Source organism: Anabrus simplex, chromosome 1 (genome assembly GCF_040414725.1).
Source record: "Anabrus simplex isolate iqAnaSimp1 chromosome 1, ASM4041472v1, whole genome shotgun sequence".
In the NCBI taxonomy this organism is placed as follows: Eukaryota; Metazoa; Arthropoda; class Insecta; order Orthoptera; family Tettigoniidae; genus Anabrus; species Anabrus simplex.
This window is the reverse complement of record NC_090265.1, coordinates 881,749,523-881,772,592: the sequence shown is the minus strand read 5'-3', so window position 1 is coordinate 881,772,592 and position 23,070 is coordinate 881,749,523. Positions and strand designations below refer to the sequence as shown.

The window sequence follows — 23,070 nt, the reverse complement described above, 5'->3', positions numbered from 1 at the left end:
AAGAAAGAAATTCCAACACTGCGGAAACTGCTTGTATTTGCGAAACATGAAAAACAGTTTAAAGGAGGAAAGGAAACTTTCTGGAAATCTGTAAAGGAAATGGGGTTTTATTTCCGGAAGTGTAAAAATAAACGAACTATCCTCGAGGAAAGGTCAGACATTGTTGCTAGACGTGCGGACTACTTACGAGCTATAAGAAATAACGTGAAGGGTCCAAATAAACCAGTAGTGTACACGGATGAAACGTGGGTTCATACACACTACACTGTAAGAATATGTTGGCAACATGAAGACGTCGCAGGGGTTATGACGAATCACAGTCCAGGACAACGAGCTATTGTCGTCCATGTGGGAGGGAGCAGATTTAATTTATGACTCAAAATCCAAATCACAAGATTACCATAATGAAATGAATAGCTGCAATAATTATCAGAAATGGGTAGAAGATAAACTTATTCCAAATATTCCACCCGAGAGCATAGTTGTTAATACCAATATAATGGTCCGTTATTGGACATTATAAATTTTCCAGCTAACTCATTCTTGATTGCCTGCGTTTCACCCTCGTGTGCTAAGTTAGGCTCATCAGTTGGGACTTAGCACACCACCCAAGACGCAAGGCTAGTGCATACCGTGGAGGCCACTGCATAGGCTACTTGAAGCCACCAGCAGTGCCAATGCACTATGAGAGCTATGTCTCATTTCCAAAAAATTGATGCCTGCCTGGCCATCAGATAATACAGATGTTGATTCCCATAGGGAATTTAAAATATTTGTCCCGAATGAGTAAATTTATAATACCAATATAATGGTCCGTTATTGGACATTATAAATTTTCCAATAACGGACCATTATATTGGTATTATAAATTTACTCATTCGGGACAAATATTTTAAATTCCCTATGGGAATCAACATCTGTATTATCTGATGGCCATGCAGGCATCAATTTTTTGGAAATGAGACATAGCTCTCATAGTGCATTGGCACTGCTGGTGGCTTCAAGTAGCCTATGCAGTGGCCTCCACGGTATGCACTAGCCTTGCGTCTTGGGTGGTGTGCTAAGTCCCAACTGATGAGCCTAACTTAGCACACGAGGGCGAAACGCAGGCAATCAAGAATGAGTTAGCTGGAAAATTTATAATGTCCAATAACGGACCATTATATTGGTATTATAAATTTACTCATTCGGGACAAATATTTTAAATTCCCTATGGGAATCAACATCTGTATTAGCATAGTTGTTATCGATAACGCACCCTATCATACTGCGCAAGTCAATAAAGCCCCCACTAATGCATCTCGTAAGGCTGAAATGGTAGACTGGCTTACTCGGCATAACATATATTGTGATCCCACTTGGAGACGAGATGAACTTTTGAAACTTATAACACGTAATAAGCCAAAACTGGCATATAGAGTGGATACAATGTTAGAACAAAAGGGGTTTACTGTCTTAAGGCTCCCTCCATACCATTGTGACCTTAATCCGATTGAACTTATTTGGAATTTGTTAAAACAAAAGATCCCTGCTAAAAATGTCTCTGCTATTAGCTTAAAAACCCTAAAGGAACTGACCTTCATTTCTTTACGTGAAATCGCTCCACAGCACTGGGCAAAAGCTTGCGAAAAAGTACGAACAATTGAGGAAAGTTATTGGTACAGGGATGGGTTAATGGAGGAAGCCATAGAAAATATCATAAATGTTGGCCTTGACAGTGACGATAGTGATGATGAAAATACAAATGAAAATGAGTGCCGTGACAACACTAAACAAAGTGATATGGATACTGATACTGCAAGTGAACCTGGTACAGACAGTAGTGAGAATAGTGAGACGGACACAGCTGATGAAGAACCTGATATCTATCCTTTGTGTGTAGGACCATCATCGTCTAGTACAATGTAACTTCAAGCAGGTTAGTGGTACTGTTGTCCGACTCGTTGGCTGAATGGTCAGCGTACTGGCCTTCGGTTCAGAGGTCTCGGGTTCGATTCCCGGCCGGGTCGGGGATTTTAACCTTCATTGGTTAATTCCAGTGGCTCGGGGGCTGGGTGTTTGTGCTGTCTCCAACATCCCTGTAACTCACACACCACACATAACACTATCCTCCGCCACAATAACACGCACTTACCTATAAATGGCAGATGCCGCCCACCCTCATCGGAGGGGCTGCCTTACAAGGGCTGCACTTGACTAGATATAGCCAGATTCACAATGAAGTATTTATTTATTTTCCACCTAGTCGATACAATGATTGCCTAAGGCAATTTTTATTGGTCAAAAGTGGTACATGTTTCGTATATTATCAACATCTTCAGCCACATAACACTGTTTAGATGAAAAATATATAAAATTGACAAAGTAATGCTTTAGAGGAAGTGTCCTTGAAATTAACATAAGATTGAAGCTGATTTTATGTAATAGATATAGCCACACAAAATTAAAATTTAAAAAGTGGTACTGTTTTCATTGTATGACTGTACATGCGTTCCCCCTCTTGCCTCTCTCCCGTCTGCGGCAGCCGTACCGTGGCGAGCTGACGTAACGTATACACAACAGCTGCGCTCCATGTCTAGCGGTAACAATTCCCTGGTGGAGTAGTAACAGTTGATAACAACATAGTAACAGTTCGTAAGAACATAATAGCAGTAACACAAAATGTAAACACAAAAAATGTAACAAGAGATTAGTATCAGAATGGGGTGGTCAAGTTCAGTCTGCTGTCCTTGAGGTACATTATCTTGTTTTTTGTGACTCGCACTGTATAGCCATACTTGGACTGTGCGAGACCAAGAAGAGAGGTACAGGGGAGATCCCTCTGAGAGAAGGATACAGGCTGTATTACAGCGGAGGACCTGAAGCAAAAAATGGAGTGGCCATCATACTTAGAAGAGAAATCCAAGAATATCTGGAATATACAAAGTACGTCAGCGATAGGATGATGATGATGAGACTCCAGTTTGAAAATGGCGTGGAAGATCTATTTCAGTTGTATGCCCCACAAACGGGTTGCATAGATGAACATCTAGAGGACTTCTTAGAGGAAGTGGAGAGACAGATAGAAGATAAGGAAGTACTATTGATGGGAGATCTAAATGCACAAGTTGGAATGGAAAGACAAGGAAAGGAAGATGTTATAGGGCCCTTTGGATATGGAAATGTAAATCCAGAAGGCGAGTTGTTGGTGGATTTTTGCATGAGGAATCAAATGATTGTTGGAAACACCTGGTTTAGGAAGAAGAACAGTCAGAAGATAACAAGGTATGGCTGGGGAGACAGACGAACAAAGACCATGATTGATTATATAATCGTAGAGAAAGAACACCGGAAGAACCTTGTAGATGTAACAGCCATGCCTGAAGAAGCCTTTGGTGGAGATCATAGAGTTGTGATAGGAAAATTGAAAGTTGGAACCCCAATTAAGAAGAGAGAGAAGAATTAAAGTATGGAAGTTGAAGGAGAAAAGCGTACAAGAAGAATTTCAAAGGGAAATAATACCCTTGGTACCCAGGACAGAGGTGGGGAATGTTGAAGAGGAATGGAAAAGATTTAAGGAAGCACTAGTTGGATGTGCAGAAAAGGTGTGTGGTAGAACATCAGGAAATGTGAAAGACAAAGAAACACACTGGTGGAATGATAGGGTAAAGATTAAAGTGAAGGAAAAGAAAATGGCATGGAAGGCATGGAAAACATCTAAGACTGAAGAAAGTAGAAGAAAATATGTGGAGGCAAAGAATTTGGCCAAGAAAGTAGTGGAGGAAGAAAAGAGGAAAAGCTGGGCCTTATTCACACAGAAATTGAGAGATGATACGCAGGGCAGCAAGAAATTACTGTATGGTATCTTAAGAAACAAAAAGAGAGATCAAGTAAACACCAGATTTGTGAAGGATGAAGGTGGCATAATTTTAACAAAGCCAGAAGAAATAAGAAATAGATGGAGAGAGTATTTTCAGAAGCTGCTGAACATAAGAACGGATGACAGTCATTCAATGGACGACCAGGAAAGACAATTAGTTGACGAAGAAATGGATAAAGAAATTACAATGAATGAAATTGAAATGGCAGTAAGAAAGATGAAGAATGGAAAAACTGCTGGAATAGATGAAATTTCAGTGGAGATGATAAAGGCAGCTGGAGCTGTAGGTCTGCAGTGGACATATCGGGTTCTCAGGAATGTCTGGGAGAATAAGGAGGTCCCTGAGGATTGGCAAAAAGGAATAATCATCCCAATTTTCAAGAAAGGTGATAAGAAAGTTTTGAAGAACTACAGGGGAATTACTTTAATATCCCATGTTGCTAAGATAATGGAAAGAATACTGGAAAGTAGAATAAGGTTGAGGGTTGAGAAGCAGATACAGGAAAATCAGTTTGGATTCAGAAGTGGAAGATCAACAATAGAGCCCATTTTCATTATGAGACAACTAATGGAAAAGCATTGGGAGTACGGGAATGATATGGTGATGACATTCATTGATATTGAAAAGGCGTATGACAGTGTCCCTAGGACGAAAGTTTGGGACAGTCTGGTGCAAAAAGGAATTGGACAGGGATTAATAAAAATGATCATGGCATTGTATAAGGAATGTTGTAGTTGCGTGCAAACACAAGTTGGCAGGACAAGTTGGTTCAAAATAACTAGTGGGCTGAGACAGGGAAGTGTTCTATCACCAATCCTGTTTACAATAGTAATGGATGACATCATGAGAACAGCAAAAGCAGCATATGGAGGAAGAGAAATGAACACGATGTTGTTTGCAGATGATATTGTGATTTGGGGAGAAGACGACAGGAAGGTTCAAGAACAGCTGAATGTGGTGAATGGGAAGATTGAAGAATGTGGATTGAAAATAAGTGTAGAAAAGAGTAAAACTCTTGTTATGACGAGAGGGGAGAAAGAAGGGAAAGGTCAGATTAGACTTGCAGACAAGCCCCTGGAAGTAGTGGAAACTTTTAAATACCTGGGGAGTGAATTAATGGAGAATGCTCGACTGGATGCTGAGATTAGTAAAAGGATTCAAGCTGGAAGTTGTTTCTATCATAGTGTAAGAAATATGTTATGGGACAAAGATGTGCCAATGGAAGCAAAGGATACTATGTACAAGATGTATTACGTACCCATAACAACTTACGGAGCAGAAACTTGGACAATGACAAAGAAGGATGAGAGTCGAATACAGGCAGCTGAAATGAAATTCTTGAGGAGTATGATACAGAAGAGTAGACGAGACAAAATAAGGAATGAGAAAATCCGGGAAGAAATTGGAGTGGAAAAAATGAATGATAGAATAGAGAAGAGCCGACTAAGATGGTTTGGGCACATAAAGCGAATGAGCGACGAAAGAATGCCAAAAAAGGTGATGGAAATGCAAGTCCAAGGAAGGAGAGGCCGTGGACGACCACGATTGAGATGGAAGGATACCATCCAACGCAGCATTATAGAAAGAAACCTGGACTGGGACACAGTGTTGGAGGAGGAGTGGTGGAAAGACCAAAGAAAGTGGAGAGGAACCATATTTGCCCCTACCCGGCTACAGCTGGATAAAGGGAAATGATGATGATGATGATGATGATGATGACTGTATTCTGGACTGTCCTTGAGATTATGTGATTCTCACTCTTCATTATTCTCATTACATATTCTTCACTGCCCATGAGATTTTGAGCCTATTTTTTGCTGGTTATGATAATACTGTACCAAAATCCAGCTTTTACCCTAGCAACCTATCGTTAAATGCCCTCTATTTTCCACACATTTCCTCTGTTGCCAACCATGTAGCAACAGGAATGAAAAGTAAAAGTGATAAAAAACCTTATGCAGTAAAACCTCCTTAAGATCTTTCTGCAGGAGACAAGGAAAAATGTGTTAAAGAAAATGTACTACTGAAAAAAAATAAAATCTATCCAACAGGGATATGGAAAAACTAGATACGATTTTTCCCAATATGACTGCATTTTATGTTGTGTTTCCGTGGGTACAGTGAAAACTATATCTACCATTTCTAAAGAGAGAGGAGAATATTAAAAGTTGTGAAAAACATGTGAGAACAAATATGTAAACGTTTCCGTTAGGGATTATAAAATAACATGGCGTTGAAAGGTGTGTGTGGGGGGGGGGGGAAGACAACATATATGAAAACATGTGCATGGGGGCCATGAAAATATCTAGTATTATTGCAAATCACACTCCACACTCTTTCTAAAACATACGGTAGTAGCAGCTTTTAATTTCGGACCAATGGGTTATTAAACATTATTTTCTTGTCTTACTCTTAGACAATGAATTGGAGGTTACACTCGACCATTTGCGGCTGCAACTTTGCCTGCCATTTTGAACAACAAAACTGATTTGACTAACTCGAGAGATCAAATCGAAACTAGAAGGTGCAAATTTCAACATGATATTCGCGCTACCGCTGCACACTTAAAGTTGCGTATGCCAGTCCACTTTCTGATATGTTTTAATTTTGTCTTCATTAGTAAAGAATTTCACAACTTTTCCCCTAATCCATAACAAGGCTGTCACAAGACAAGTATGCACCACACTAGTCAACTATACATGATTACATTCCTAGTCGAGATGTAGGCTATCAGGCAACAGATATTCACTACCCTTCACTGTACCACTCAACACAAGATAAATTTCTGAATGGAATGTGAAATACGAGCACAAACAGACCCACTGTGTTATTCAGCAATCTCGCTACTAACTGGCAAGCAACACTGAACATTCCTGAGGCTTGCTCCCTGAAGATCCAACTTATCTGTGAAGTTTAGGATTTTAAGACCTTTCCCCGTTATCACGCAACTGTGGTGAGGGCTCTTTCTTACCCGAGTTGGAAATTGCTTTCCTTTCCCTAGGGATGACAAATAACATTTTCAGGGCTAGGAAAAATGTGATCGTACTAAGCGGTAATAGCAAAAATTCGTGACACGATAAATGAGGTATTTTTATATAGATTTAATACATTGAGAATCGAGACTTTGAATTTACCACGTGCTAAGTGGGAAAACGTGTTAATGAGGAACGCACTAGTGAGGTTTCAATGTATATGCACAAAATCCCCGCATCCTAATTTTAAGAAGGGAAATTTAGGAGGAGGATTTTTTTCTTTTCTATTTACTCGATATAGTACACTGACTTAGCAAATGTCATCGGATAGTCACCTAATAGCGTGTGGGGCCTCCTCTGGCCCTGTGAACTGCAGTGACACGCCATGGAAGTGAGTCGACAAGTCCCTGGTAGTCCTCTGGACGTAGCTGACACCAAATCAATTGCAGAGCGGCTGCCAATGCTGGTCTGTTCGTGGGTGCAGGATCCATGGCACGGAGCCTGCGTTCCAGGACATCCCAGATATGCTCGATAGGGTTCATATCGGGACTCCTGGTTGGCCATGGCAGTCGTTGGATCTCTGCTGCATGTTCCTGGAACCATTCCTGGGCAACGTGGGAGCGTTGTGGTGGCGCATTATCATCTTGAAACACCGTAGAACCGTCTGGGCGCTGAAGGCCAAAAATGGGTGGAGATAGTTTCCGAGCAGCTCAACATACCGCGTACCATTCAAAGTCTCTTCCAGAACAACTAGGGGGCCCATTCCATACCAGAAAAATGCACCCCAGACCATAACAGAAACACCAGCGCCCTGGACCACACCTTCGGGGCAGGCGGGATCCATCGCTTCATGTGGTCTGCGCCATACACGGTGCCTCCCATTGGCATGGTGCAGTAGAAATCGTGATTCATCCGACCATATCACATTACGCCATTGTTCCATTGTCAATCCCTGGTGACTGGCGACAAATGCGCGTCGTCGTGCCCGATGACGTTGGGTTAACAGTGGCACCCATGTGCAGCGCCAGCTCCCATACCCCATAGAACCCATGTTCCTACGGATTGTCCGCTGGGAGACGTGTCTAGCACGGCCTGTGTTGAATTGAGCCGTGATTTGTTGCACGGTTGCCCGTCTGTCACTATTGACAATCCGTCTCAGATGTTGCCATCACGGTCATCGAGGGTGGCTGGACGGCCAGTCGTTCGTCTATTGTGGACGGTGACACCCGCATTCAACCATTCATGATACACCCTGGACACGGTTGATGGTGTGAAGCCGAATTCCCGCACCACTTCCGAAATCGCGCTTCCCATCCGTCGGGCACCGACCACCATACCCTGTTCGAACAGTGTCAGCTCACGACGACGTTCCATGTTACACCTGTCACATGCACAGCCACTGCTCACAAGGTCTCCTACACAACTGCCGCTGGCACAGAGGGTGTGTGGTGCGCAGACAACACACCTGCACATCAGTGCTCCGCTATCCCATGACATTTCCTCAGTCAGTGTATATAGCTTTGTTAAATATTAATACTGTAAATGTCCGTTATAGCAAGAATTCATAATGGCAAAATGTTTTTTTGCCAATAGCAAAGATTGCTGTTATATCCAACTTTTCATAAATGTGAGAATGAAAAAAAATGGCATTAAAATGAGTATAAAACAATCAGTTCGAACTTCTCGAAAGTTTTTGCGGATGAATTCTGTACTGTGGCTTCCTTGTTGGTCATTTTTTAAATTTCAATACTGTGTAAACCTGCATAGTCAATTCTATTTTTTGAAATTAAAATGATGTCACTCCTGAGGTTTCTGTGGCAATCATTCCATTGTTATTACTCAAACAGCTTCACTTAACCCAACTTCAGCGTGCATTTATCATGAAAACATACTTCAGGCCAAAGTAGAGTAATGATTGCCTTTTCGCTAAATTTTACGTGGGAACATCCTTAATGAAATTTAAACGGACGCTACAGTATATAATCTGTCCTCTAAAATCAGTGATGCACACTGCTGTATCTTGAGAGGTATCACATTCTTATTTCATTTCAGTACCTAGTATTAAAATGAAGTGATTGTTTACTTCAGTCTGTACTTTTAACAGGCCACAATATATACACACTTATTGCAAAAATGCGCTCTTCCCTTTCGTTCGAAGTTGCATGCTTGTTTGGAATCGTGAGTCGACGGGTAATGATAAATCTATTCAGTATAAACACTGCAGTGTTTAAATATCAATGCTGGAAAGAATGAGCGCACAATAATTTCTTCTTCTCCTTCTTGCTACAGGACAATAAACATGTCTGATCTGCATCACCAATTTGCAAAATAGATAAAATTTCACTGGCACAAACCCACAATATTTTTTTTGTAATTGGCTGGGAGATATTGTGCAGTGCTAGTTTTCGTATGGAAACTGAAGTTATTTTGTTCAGAAATACGCTTGAGCCATCCATGACTAACCTTATAGCCTGTAATTTTTGACATTTTTGCTTTTTCTATAGCTTTCAACTGACACATTTCATTCCAAACTGTATTGTTTTGGTCACATATTTGCATTCTTGTCTTTGATTTCTGGAAACTTTGATTTTTGTACGAGAGATGCATAGTGTTTACTGCTTGTCCATTCAGGATGAACTTTATTTTCCTCCATTCATGGATGAAACTCTTGTCCTTATTGTACTTTCTTCCCGCTGCACAATTAATGTGGAGCTTTTCTTTAACCATTAACGACCTAAAATGAGAACTCACGTGGGCCGTCTAAAATATGTGATATTACTTAAACTGATGCCACGTAAATAATGCAATATGTATCAGCGCACTTCTCTGATTTGACAGAAACAAATTTGCCAATTGTATGGGCCAAAAAAATGCAAACTTCCAGACATCTGTTTGTCAGGACTACTGCAGTGACCTTGACACAAATACTACCCACACCCCAAATTTCTGCTGCCAAATTTTGGAAAAAATATGCAGGGATTATTTGCATATATACAATATGAAGGGAAGTAATAGGTTGCCTGACCAACTCTTCTCCAAATCCTCACTCAATTATTGATTGTTTCTCACTTTATATCCCAGTTCTTTGTATTCTATTTCTTTTCAGCTTGTGATAAGCTCGTTTACGTTTTATAATTTCATCAGGGGTATGAGCAGCCACGTTCAGTAAAGGAGGCCATTCTTGCAAAATCCTCAGTTTTGACATGAAAGAAAGATGAGTTAGAATATGGAAAAATTGGCTAAAGACAAGTCAGTGATTGAGGAAAAGATCTTGGATGTTTTAATTAATTTAAATAAATTCATTTGTTCAGTTGAATGTGAAATGCTGATTGGAAATCTTGCATATATTTAAACACACATGTTAACCCTATCAAATGCACATAAAATAGATTACAGGGGGGGGGATCATAATTGTGCAAACAATTTTATGTGTATAATTACAATCCTTTATCATCCAAGTAAGCATTTAGTGAACAGTAGTGTTCATATTATAACAGTATTTTGTGTGCCTAACTAAATTTTCATAAAATGCCACTTGAAAAACTTTTATATGTATATATAAATCACCATCACAATCAGCCAGTTTTATCAATAACTGATGTGGCCTCTTGAAGTCTGAAACTTAGGTAGGTATTTAGGAGTTGCCTCCACATCCAGCGATCTTGAGCGATGTTTTGCCAATTAACTCCGGCGATTTTACAGATGTCCTTGTACCTTACACGTTATAATTCTCATACTTTGGTCCATATTGAATTGTACATTAAAGTCTAAGAAATATTAATGTTTATTTAATTCCACCTATTCAATACATAAAGAGTGATTTTAATTAAGAATTAAATCTTATGAAGTAAATTATAGGGACATGTTTCGCCCTTTTCTTTAAGGGCATCTTCAGCCTTAATCTCAAACCTGAAAGATAATAAATCAGGAACCTGATTGTTCTTAAGATAAATTACAAATTATAAAAGTGAGGATGATGTAGGTACATGCGTCAATAAATGAGCAAGAGGGATGACAGTAGGTAAGATATTCTTATAATAAAGCCTTACAAACAGTCGTAATTTATATATATTTTTTATATTTATTTATATATATATATTTTTTTTTATGGTTCATGTTTGTGGGTTACTGTAGTCACGTCCTAGTTCGTGAACCATGGGCAACGGCTGAGTGGCCTAGTAAGTGGTCCTGAGAGTCGGGATACCAGTTGCTATGGAATGGGAGTGGGCATCTCGGACATATTCTGAGTCATGGCCCTCCTTGTGCTCAGGCGGCTAGGACTATACAATTCACCGGTGGTCCATAACCCGTTAGAGGAGAGATCCTCACTTGGACTATGTGTAAGTAGGGTAGCATCCTGCTTCAGGAATTTACCGAGCTAAGAACATTTTAAGCAAGCCTCGGACCTATGAGAGTAACGGAGTCCCACTCCCATTTGACAGGCGAGGGACTCCTTGGAAACAACTTTGCGAACGAAATGGAATTCGATGGGGAGCTATCAACATTAATGGGGCTTATGGAAGAAAGAAAGTAGAACTGGCTGAGTCAGCAAAGAGGATGCATTTGGATGTGCTAGGAGTAAGTGATATTCGAGTAAGGGGAGATAACGAGGAAGAGATAGGAGATTATAAAGTGTACTTGACAGGTGTTAGAAAGGGAAGGGCAGAGTCTGGGGTAGGGCTCTTTATCAGGAATACCATTGCACGCAACATAGTTTCTGTTAGGCATGTAAATGAGCGAATGATGTGGGTAGATTTGTCAGTTGGAGGAACTAGGACTAGAATTGTGTCCGTGTATTCACCATGTGAAGGTGCAGATGAGGATGAAGTTGACAAGTTTTATGAAGCATTGAGTGACATCGTGGTCAGGGTCAACAGCAAGGATAGAACAGTACTAATGGGCGATTTCAATGCGAGAGTTGGGAATAGAATGAAGGATACGAAAGGGTGATTGGTAAATGTGGAGAAGATATGGAAGGTAATGGGAATGGGAAGCGTTTGCTAGACTTCTGTGCTAGTATGGGTTTAGCTGTTACGAATACATTCTTCAAGCATAAGGCTATTCACCGCTACACATGGGAGGCTAGGGGTACCAGATCCATTATAGACTATATCTTAACAGACTTCGAATTCAGGAAATCTGTCAGGAATGTACGAGTTTTCCGCGGATTTTTCGATGATACAGACCACTATCTGATCTGTAGTGAAGTAAGTATCTCTAGGCCTAGGGTAGAGTAAGTGAAATCTGTCTGCCAACGAATAAGGGTAGAAAATCTCCAGGATGAGGAAATTAGACAGAAGTACATGGATATGATTAGTGGGAAGTTTCAAACAGTAGACAGTAAGCAGGTTCAGGATATAGAAAGTGAATGGGTGGCATATAGGGATGCTGTAGTAGAAACAGCAAGGGAATGTCTAGGAACAACTGTGTGTAAAGATGGGAAAAGGCGAACATCTTGGTGGAATGATGAAATGAGAGCGGCTTGTAAACGTAAAAAGAAGGCTTATCAGAAATGGCTCCAAACAAGGGCCGAGGCAGACAGGGATTTGTACTTAGTTGAAAGAAACAGAGCGAAACAAATAGTTGTTGAATCCAAAAAGAAGTCATGGGAAGATTTTGGTAACAACCTGGAAAGGCTAGGTCAAGCAGCAGGGAAACCTTTCTGGACAGTAATAAAGAATCTTAGGAAGGGAGGAAAAAAGGAAATGAACAGTGTTTTGAGTAATTCAGGTGAACTCATAATAGATCCCAGGGAATCACTGGAGAGGTGGAGGAAATATTTTGAACATCTTCTCAATGTAAAAGGAAATCATCCTGGTGGTGGTGCGAACAGCCAAGCTCATGGGGAGGAGGAAAGTGATGTTGGTGAAATTATGCTTGAGGAAGTAGAAAGGATGGTAAATAAACTCCATTGTCATAAAGCAGCAGGAATAGATGAAATTAGACCTGAAATGGTGAAGTATAGTGGAAAGGCAGGGATGAAATGGCTTCACAGAGTAGTAAAATTAGCATGGAGTGTTGGTAAGGTACCTTCAGATTGGACAAAAGCAGTAATTGCATCTATCTATAAGCAAGGGAACAGGAAGGATTGCAACAACTATCGAGGTATCTCATTGATTAGTATACCAGGCAAAGTATTCACTGGCATCTTGGAAGGGAGGGTGCGATCAGTCGTTGAGAGGAAGTTGGATGAAAACCAGTGTGGTTTCAGACCACAGAGAGGCTGTCAGGATCAGATCTTCAGTATGCGCCAGGTAATTGAAAAATGCTACGAGAGGAATAGGCAGTTGTGTTTATGTTTCGTAGATCTAGAGAAAGCATACGACAGGGTACCGAGGGAAAAGATGTTTGCCATACTGGGGGACTATGGAATTAAAGGTAGATTATTAAAATCAATCAAAGGCATTTATGTTGACAATTGGGCTTCAGTGAGAATTGATGGTAGAATGAGTTCTTGGTTCAGGGTACTTACAGGGGTTAGACAAGGCTGTAATCTTTCACCTTTGTTGTTCGTAGTTTACATGGATCATCTGCTGAAAGGTATAAAATGGCAGGGAGGGATTCAGTTAGGTGGAAATGTAGTAAGCAGTCTGGCCTATGCTGACGACTTGGTCTTAATGGCAGATTGTGCCGAAAGCCTGTAGTCTAATATCTTGGAACTTGAAAATAGGTGCAATGACTTTGGTATGAAAATTAGCCTCTCGAAGACTAAATTGATGTCAGTAGGTAAGAAATTCAACAGAATTGAATGTTAGATTGGTGATACAAAGTTAGAACAGGTTGATAATTTCAAGTATTTAGGTTGTGTGTTCTGCCAGGATGGTAATATAGTAAGTGAGATTGAATCAAGGTGTCATAAAGCTAATGCAGTGAGCTCGCAGTTGCGATCAACAGTATTCTGTAAGAAGGAAGTCAGATACCAGGCGAAACTATCTTTACATCGGTCTGTTTTCAGACCAACTTTGCTTTATGGGAGCGAAAGCTGGTTGGACTCAGGATATCTTATTCATAAGTTAGAAGTAACAGACATGAAAGTAACAAGAATGATTGCTGGTACAAACAGGTGGGAACAACGGCAGGAGGGTACTCGGAATGAGGAGATAAAGGCTAAAGGCTGTATGCATAAACCGGCTTCCGTGGTGGGGTCATGTGAGGCGAATGAAGGAAGATAGGTTACCTAGGAGAATAATGGACTCTACTATGGAGGGTAAGAGATGTAGAGGTAGACCAAGACGACGATGGTTAGACTCTGTTTCTAACGATTTAAAGATAAGAGGTATAGAAGTAAATGAGGCCACAACACTAGTTGCAAATCGAGGATTGTGGCGACGTTTAGTAAATTCACAGAGGCTTGCAGACTGAATGCTGAAAGGCACAACAGTCTATAATGATAATGTATGTATGTTTGTATGTATATATTTTTTTAATGACTGTCCTTGTCTAAAAATGTGGTAACAAGTTGCATGTTAGCAGTTCTACAAGAACACAATTATTGCTGCGTCGAATCTTGTTAAACGGTGCCCTGTATTGGTTGAGGGCGTAACAAATAAGTTTGGAGCCTAAACAGTTCAATCTTCAGAATAATTACAAAGAAAAATGTTACTAATTACTCCAAGTGGAGTTTAAATAAATATTAAAGCTAGTGTGTAGTTAATCTTTTGTGATGAGGCAGTTCTGCCGCCCTCCCAAATTATGCTGCAGGAGCGAGGGAAATGCTTGATAGTAAGTAGCCACAACTATAAAGTTCTATGAGAACACAGTTAATTCTACTAAATGGCACCCTATAAACGTTGAGGGCGTAAGAAATCAAATTAGAGCTTAGACAGTTTGATCTTTAGAATAATGACGAAGAAAAGTATTTCTGATCACTCCAAGTGGAGTTTAAAATAAAATTTAAAGTTGTTAGTTTGTTGTTAATCTCGTGTGATGAGATAAGTCTGCAAACTTCTTAAAGCATGTACGAGAGAGGAAGAGTGCTCGATGGTAAGTAGCTGTGTTTATATTAGCTGGAAGTTGCGACTGTGGCTTCTTATATAGAGAGTCAAAAGGGAAATGTTGTTTAAAGTCTGTAACAAGAGGAGATTTACGTGTAAGGAATGAAATTGAAAGAAAGGTGAGTTCAAAGAAAAAAACGATGTGTGTAAATTCACTTATCCCTTTATCAAATATGATGTTAATTGCTTAACGTAAAGGTGAGTTAAAGAAAAACGTTGTATACACTTGTGCCACTTCTGACAAGTGTCAGGCATTTCAACGCTACCATAGCAACTGATTAACACCATAACAGTCGAAAGGATAAATGACATTACATACAACATTTTTCTTTAACTCACCTTTACGTTAACCAATTAACATCATATTTGATAAAGGGGTAAGTGAATTTACACACATCGTTTTTTCTTTGAACCCACTTTTCCTTCAATTTCATTCCTTAATACGTAAATCTCCTCTTGTTACAGACTTTAAACCACATTTCCCTTTCGACTCTCTATATAAGAAGCCACAGTTGCAACTTCCAGCTAATATAAACCCAGCTACTTACCATCGAGCACTCTTCCTTTCTCGTACGTGCTTTAAGATGATTGCAAGCTTATGTCATCACACGAGATTAACAACAAACTAACAACTTTAAATTTTATTTTAAACCCTACTTGGAGTGATCAGAAATACTTTTCTTCGTCGTTATTCTAAAGATCAAACTGTTTAAGCTCTAGTTTGATTTCTTACGCCCTCAAACTTTACAGGGCACCTGTTAGTAGAATTAACTGTGTTCTCATAGAACTTTATAGTTGTGGCTACTTACTATAAAACATTTCCCTCGCCCCTACAGCGTAATTTGAGAGAGCGGCAGAAATATCTCGTCACTAGCTTTAAAATGTATTTAAACTCCACTTGGAGTAATCGGTAACATTTTTCTTCATCATTATACCAAACTTTGAACTGTTTAGGCTCCAAACATATTTTTAACGCCCTCAACCAATACAGGGCGCCATTTAACAAGATTCGATGCAGCAATTTGTGTTCTTATAGAACTAGTAATATGCAACTTGGTACCACATTTTTAGACAAGTACATTCATAAAATATATATATAAATATAAAAAAATATATAAATTATGACTGTTTGTAAGGCTTTATTATAAGAATATCATAACTACTGTCATCCCTCTCGCTCATTTTTTGATGCATGTACGTACATCATCCTCACTTTTATAATTTGTAATTTATCTTAAAAAACTACAATTCAGAACAATCAGGTTCCTGATTTATTATCTTTCAGGTTTGAGATTAAGGCTGAAGATACCCTTAAAAAAAGAGTTAAACTGTCCCTATAATTTACTTCATAAGATTTAATTCTTAATTAAAATCACTCTTTGTTTATTGAATAGGTGGAATTAAATAAACATTAATATTTCTTAGACTTTAACGTCCTTGTCCCAACGATCCGGTGGCCTTCCTCGCAGTCTCAGTTTATCTCTTGGGCTCCATTCGATAACAACCTTGGTCCATCTGTCGTCCCTTCTTTGGGCCACGTCGTGCCCATTGCCACTTCAAGGTTGAAATTCTCGTTGTGATGTCAACGACCTTTGTGACTTCTCTTATGTAATGGGCCCTCTTTGTATATCTTCTGGTAAACCCAAGTATATATATATAGATGTCATTGAAGAACACATTTAGTCATACATGGTAAATAGAAACTAGGATAGGAACATATTATGATTAACACGGTGACATCTAGTGTGGGAAGAAGGAGCAACAAAGTGGTGGTGAAGCCAAACTCTTTTCTCCACACACTACCATGGGTTCTTCCTTCATCAATTGCAGTTCTTTCAGATCTGTTTCTTCTTACCCACCGAGTAACTTATTTCTGGTACCCATCTTTATCAGAAGATGAGGAAGTCATTCTTCAGACTTTTTCTGTCTTGAAATGAGTTTAAGATAAGGAGAATAATAATAACCTATCTTGTTCTACGTGTTTGTCCTGTGTTCATTGTATAGTTGATCAGTTGTATAGTTGATTTTTAAATTTTACTCCTCCCTTTTCTTGTAAGAGGGCTGTAAATAAAGTGGAGGCAGCGTAGTCCAGACTCTCGCAGGATATTGGGCATGTGCAAATAGGAAAGGGTCAGGTGGCGCTGTTGTTGATGTGTAGTATGCATTTTACGGGCGTCCAGTTGTAAGTGTTGTTGCTCTGTGGCATTGAAGTGAAGAGTGTAGATTTCACCACTCTAAAGCATGTTTTCAAAAGGTGATCAGCATTCATGGAATAAAATAAAGGTTGCCTGTGGCAAAAATGTATCAGAATGTTATCGAGGATTATGTGAAGCCTGTGGCGAGAACGCATTACCGTATATAATGGTTGCACAATGGGTCAAGACGTTTTGTGCGAGTCGGGATGAGACTGCGGATTTGCACCGCACAGGTCGGCCGTCTATTCCTCAAGATCAGATTGACATCGTGAGTGGTCTCGCTTCCATAGTATATCGATGTCTGGAAATTATCCATAGAGGTTGGTCTCGGTCATCAAACGGTGTGGCACATACTGACAAAATGTTTTAACATGAGGATCATTGTGTCCCGTTAGGTTCCACATCAACTCACCAACTTACAGATGTGGCACCGGTATGCACTGGCTGGCATCCTCCTGGACAGATACCGCAACAAAGGAGACGTTTTTCTGAAGCATATTGTCTCCATTGACGAGACGTAGGTATGAGTCTATGAGCCTGAATTAAAGCGTTAGTCGAATGAATGGTGTCACCCAGGTTCACCACATCTGCAGAAATTTTGACAGGAACCTAGTCAGGTGAAGCTCATGCTGATTATGGCATACAACTGCAAGAGTGTTATTCTTACTATGTTGTGCTTGAGGGACAAACCGTCAACAGTGATTACTATTGCCGATTTTTAGAGCGACATCTGCGTCCAGCTGTGTGGCACAAATGTTCCCATTTATTGCAAGACGATCACCCTATCGTGTTTTATGACAATGCACCTCGTCATGTTACTAACAATGTCAAGTTCTTATTGCAACGGTAGCATTGGGAAGTCTTGGATCGCCCTCGGTACTCACCAGATATGAATCCTTGTGACTTCAGCCTGTTTCCGAAGTTGAAGGAAGTCTCCAAGGCCTCCAATTTCCTGACATGGTATCTGTATTCTGCGCGGTAGGGCGCTCCGTCGCTGTCATCAACAGAGAATGCCTTGCCATCGTTCCCCCGACAGCTTCCCGACATTTGGCAAAATATAATCGATTTTGCAGGTAACTACACTGAAATAATATAATGTAGTTGTTAGTTCATTAAATGTTGCATTCTATCAGTATTGCCACTATCTTTTATGCCCTCATATTTACCTTGCTTTGCCCTTATCCAACAATTTTCACATCAAAAAGAAATAACTTAATTTACATAGAATATTAAGGTTTTTTTTTATTTTTCAATCATAATATTGTTGCCATATGGTTTTCTTTTACAGGTAGTTTATATATTTATTTCTCAAAATAAGTTTTGACAGGCTGAAGAACCTAAATGTTAAAAATTGGGTGAGTTGAAACTGAAAGGAGATGGCTTCAGATATTACAAAGTACGAACTTGTCAGGGCCTGTGAGGAATATTTTTTTCTTTTACCTGAACATTCCTATGTAACTTTTTTTGTGTGTGCATGTGGGTTTTTTTTGTTTTTTGTATTTTGTTTTTTGACTCCTACAAATTCTTTAAGAGACGATTTTGTAATCCATATCACTGTCATATCCTAGATCTGATGGAAGATGATCTCAAGGAGAGTGAGCTCGTTGATTCATCAGTATTTGCTGAACTGAGTCCTTTGTTGGCCTGTGCTTTGGAGATGTCTGATGCAGATCCCACTGAATCTGTAATACATTTCCTGTCCTGTGTTGTGGTACATCTGCTGCACTCTCAGACTGTTCCTGCTCATGTTATCCGCTTAGCCTGTCGATGGGCGCACCTACCTGCCTCTGTCTCCAAGTAAGTTTTCTTTATTCTCTTCACTGTTCTAAATATTCTATACATATTATAAATCAAGTCCGTAATAAGAGTCTGTTAATAATATTAATAATACTGCTAATAAGATAATTTTATATTCAGATAAGTTAGAGAATAAATGTATATTTAATAAATCAAGAATTTACAAATTAACATGCTAAACATGTAAACAAGGATACATAGGACAGTCTGGTAGAAGTTTGGTTATAAGTAGAGGCATGAATTTTTCGCATCAGTTTTTGAACGATTTCGCGAGAAGGATAATTTTCGCGTTATTTCGCGAAATAGGCATTGCCGTTTCGCTTTAATGAAATTCTAAAATTAATCGTTAAAAATTTCATTACTTTCACTGATCGTTGATTGTGGAGGTTTAATTGATAGACTGTACAAAGCTGGTACATACTTTTGAATCCCTTTCCGGACTGCAAGGTCGTCTACCTTCTCCAGCGGGATGTTGGCTTTGAGTAGCATCGCTGTTGTTTCGTCAATAAATTCTATTTTTTCACTCTTAGCTTTCTTTTGCATATCTAATGAGAGTTATATTGTTGCCTGCTGATTCACTGTTGGAGTGCTAAATTTATGTTCTGAATGTTCCTTATTTTTAAAACAATGTTTTGAGACAGTATCTTTTTTCTCCCACTCGAACATTACAAAATTTACAGAGTAAAATATTGCTTTCCGAAAGGTATAAACCTTCACTCGCAAACTGCTTAGCTCTGCTGTGCACCATAACACTTGTCGAGCGACCCATCTTCGCTACTGTCTGTGATCACTTTCTTAATTTTACCTGACTACGAAGCCAAAATACATCAGTCAATTGTGCTGCTTGGTACACGTCATTAGGGACTCCAGGATTGCACAGTGCTATGAGGAGACAGGCTTGGGTGGGATTACCAACCACCACAAGAACAACATTCCAAACATTTCGTTTGGCAAGAAGCCTGGAGCCAACCCCTTTTCTTTGATGCCGTGTCTTGAAAAGAGATTTTCCAGAACATTAATGATAACATATTTCTTTCCTGTTGATGAATCTTTGTTCGCTCTTCCTTTTCTTTTCATACATGATCTTGGAACAAAATGTCAAGTTCGTTATTTACCACAGATTTTGCTGTAATATCGCGCTTATCGCGAAATAATTAAATTTCGTTTTAAAATGGCCTTATCACTTTTACTCGCTTTAATTCGCAAACATAATATCAATATTTTCTTAACCAGAAACATATGATTCATAAAGATATTGCAAAATTGCTTCAAAATACTTTTTGTTGCATTTATCGTTAATGCAAAAAAATCATGCCTCTAGCTATAAGGTACAAAGAACATGTTAATGCGGTTAAACATAAAAGATATTCGACAATTGGAGAACATATGATTGAAACGAATCATAAATTTACAGACATTTCCAATGACATGAAATTATTACATTCGGCCAAAAAGGGAAAATTAATGAATGTTTTGGAAAATTTAGAAATTTAACTTACACAAAAAAATAATTTTGAATCAAGTTTAAATGAGAGAAGTGCAGAAGATAACCCACTGTATAGACTAGCATATGATCATTTAAGGAGCAAAAAGAAGAAAAGAAGAAAAACTTGAAGATCCTAAATTTATATAGTATTCTCATTCAGTTCAACCAAAATTTTATGTATTGATCATTTTTATAATATTTCTTTGTACTCTTTGATATGGTGTATTAGGACAATACTTCTTTAAATTGTAAAACAAAAGATTGTGTGATATTGTTTTGTTCTTTGTTCTGACCACTGGGGAAGGGATTGGTTGAGATTTCCCGAAACATGTTTGGTTTAATAAATAGTTTTTCTTTCATTTAATGAGTGTATTGATCAAGGCGGATTCAAATAAACTATTTTAAATACAGTAGAAGTCCGTTATAGCGATCATTCATAACGGCGAAAAATGTGCTCGCTATAACGGATTGTCGTTATAACCGATTTATGTATAAAGGTTGGAAAACCCTTCATGCACTTCATAATCGGCGTGAAACGGCAATCAGTTTGTTCAAAACTTGCGTTTCCGCAGATGATATCCACACTACGGCTTACTTGTTTGTTATTTTTCGTAATCCGATACTACGTGAAAGTATATGTTTAATTTCATTCTGAAAAAGGTATAGTACCGTATTTCTCCGAATCCAAGATGAACCCCACTTTTTCCTTCAAAATATTTAACTCAGGCTCAAAAAGAAGTTTGTAAAATCATATGAATGCCTTGCTGTACAGTAGGCCCACGCATTTTTAGTCTATTTTTAGACGCCGAACATTGACTTTCGTCACGCCGTATTTCTTCTTTTTTTTGCGGCTGCACAATTATTCTTTATTTCCGCGGGTTTAAGGACCATTAACTTAAACATTGGCATCATAATACCGTAGGGAACTCGTTGAAAATTTTCCGGCAATACCTATTCCATGCGTCTCTACAATACAACGATCCATCAGGAAATTATTCTTGCTGTCTATAAAACTGTTACTTTTACGCAGCATCAGATATAACCGGCTAACGCTACACGCACGTCTCGCTTGCCGGGTTAGGCCAAATTCAGCGGCTAGCGATGTATAGCCTAATCGCGAACGTTGAAAGTCAACGAACAAGTTTATTGCGCCACGGTATGGCCATTCCGCCCTTGCGTTTTTCGTGCACATACCTCACAATTTCACCTTCGACTTCTTTAAAGCGTCCTTGTTGCAGACTACTGAATGCATTTTTTGTAGAGTACGCAATTTTTTAGCTCTTTGTCTTCACGCTAACAGCAAATATTGGCTTTAGGCCTATGCCGTATTTTCTTGCGGCTGCACAATTATTTTACATTTCCGAGTGTTTAATAAACATTAACTTAAAAATGACATAATAATATCGACTAGAACCCGTTGAAAATTTGCCGGCAATACCTTTTCCACGTATCTTTACAATACGACTATTCATCACGAAAATATTCCTGCTGTCTATAATCTTTAATTTTACTAAGCGTCAAGTACAATAGACGCGTTATGACTCTGCCACTGAGTAGCCATGGCTTTTCTAAGAATTCGAAGGGTCGCATGTTTTTTGATGCCATTCTGCAGATTTGAGAAACACACAGGCACTGTACAACCGGTTGTCGCGGCTAGCGATGTGTAGTAAAGAGGCGGTCGTTTATTGTCAACGAGTTCTGTGCGCGTGTGAAAAGAAGCAGCGTGGTTACGGCGGTAGTTGCCAGTGGTTTGGTGGTGTCCATTAACTTACTGTTAGGCCGCGAATGCAACAACCCTTGAGTTTTCGCAGAGATTCTGAGAGGAAAAAAAAGTCTTGGATTCGGAGAAATACGGTATCACTCCAGAGATTTCTGTGACAAACACCTCAGCTTTCTTCTCCAAACAGCGTCACCTAACCTAACCGTATATGTAGCCTATCATGAAAACATATTTGAAACACATGTAGAGAAATAACCTCCTCGCGAAAAATGTACATGTAAATAGCCGTAATTAGACGCGAGAAGATATGAAATATCCTCTTAAATCAGTGCCATATCTTGAGGTGTGTCACATTCTTGCTTAATTTTCGTATATAAGATTAAAATTAAGATATCGTTTACTTCAGTCTTTATTTTTAACGAGTTAACAACTGCTATCGGCCACGTTATTCACGCATTTATTACGAAAACGTGTTATCCTCCTTCATTTCGAATGTTCTTGAGAGAACAGCAGTCGATGGGTATTACTAATCAACGCAAACATCGCCTTTGAATGTCAAGCAAATGCACAAAGTGGGAAAACTATACCTTACCGAAGATGATCGATCGCATTTTGTTGCAAACGTTACAGTTTCTTATTCAAACAGTGTCACGTATCCGAACTTAACCGTACTATACGTATGATGAAAACACACTTCAAGCGCCAGTAGAGAAATTATACCTTTTTCGCTATAAATTTTCATAATAGCCTTTCCGTAATTTAATCAGACGCGACAAAATATAAAGTAACCTCTGAAATCAATTAAGCACTCTGCAATATCTCGAGGTGTATCCCTTTCTTACTTAATTGCAGTACTTAGCCTCAAATTTAAGCGGTCGTTTAGTCAGCCTTAATTTTTAACGAGTGAACAACCGTTATCGGACACGTTATTTACGCATTTATTACGAAAATATGTTCTCTTTAATTTCGAATTTTCAGTACGGAACAGCTGTCGACGGATATTACTAATCGACTCCGACATCGCCTTCGAATGTCGACGAGAGAAA

At 39.2% G+C, this 23,070-nt stretch overlaps 1 protein-coding gene across 4 annotated transcripts in view; it reads left to right on the top strand.

Moving 5' to 3' along the window:
* LOC136857679 (nucleolar pre-ribosomal-associated protein 1) overlaps positions 1-23,070 on the top strand; it is a 404,999-nt gene that overhangs the window by 244,168 nt on the left and 137,761 nt on the right. For all 4 annotated transcript variants that reach the window (XM_067136526.2, XM_067136527.2, XM_067136525.2 and 1 more), the window contains one exon: positions 18,590-18,818. In XM_067136526.2, the coding sequence (XP_066992627.2) occupies positions 18,590-18,818 (229 nt within the window). The remainder of the gene's footprint in view (positions 1-18,589; positions 18,819-23,070) is intronic.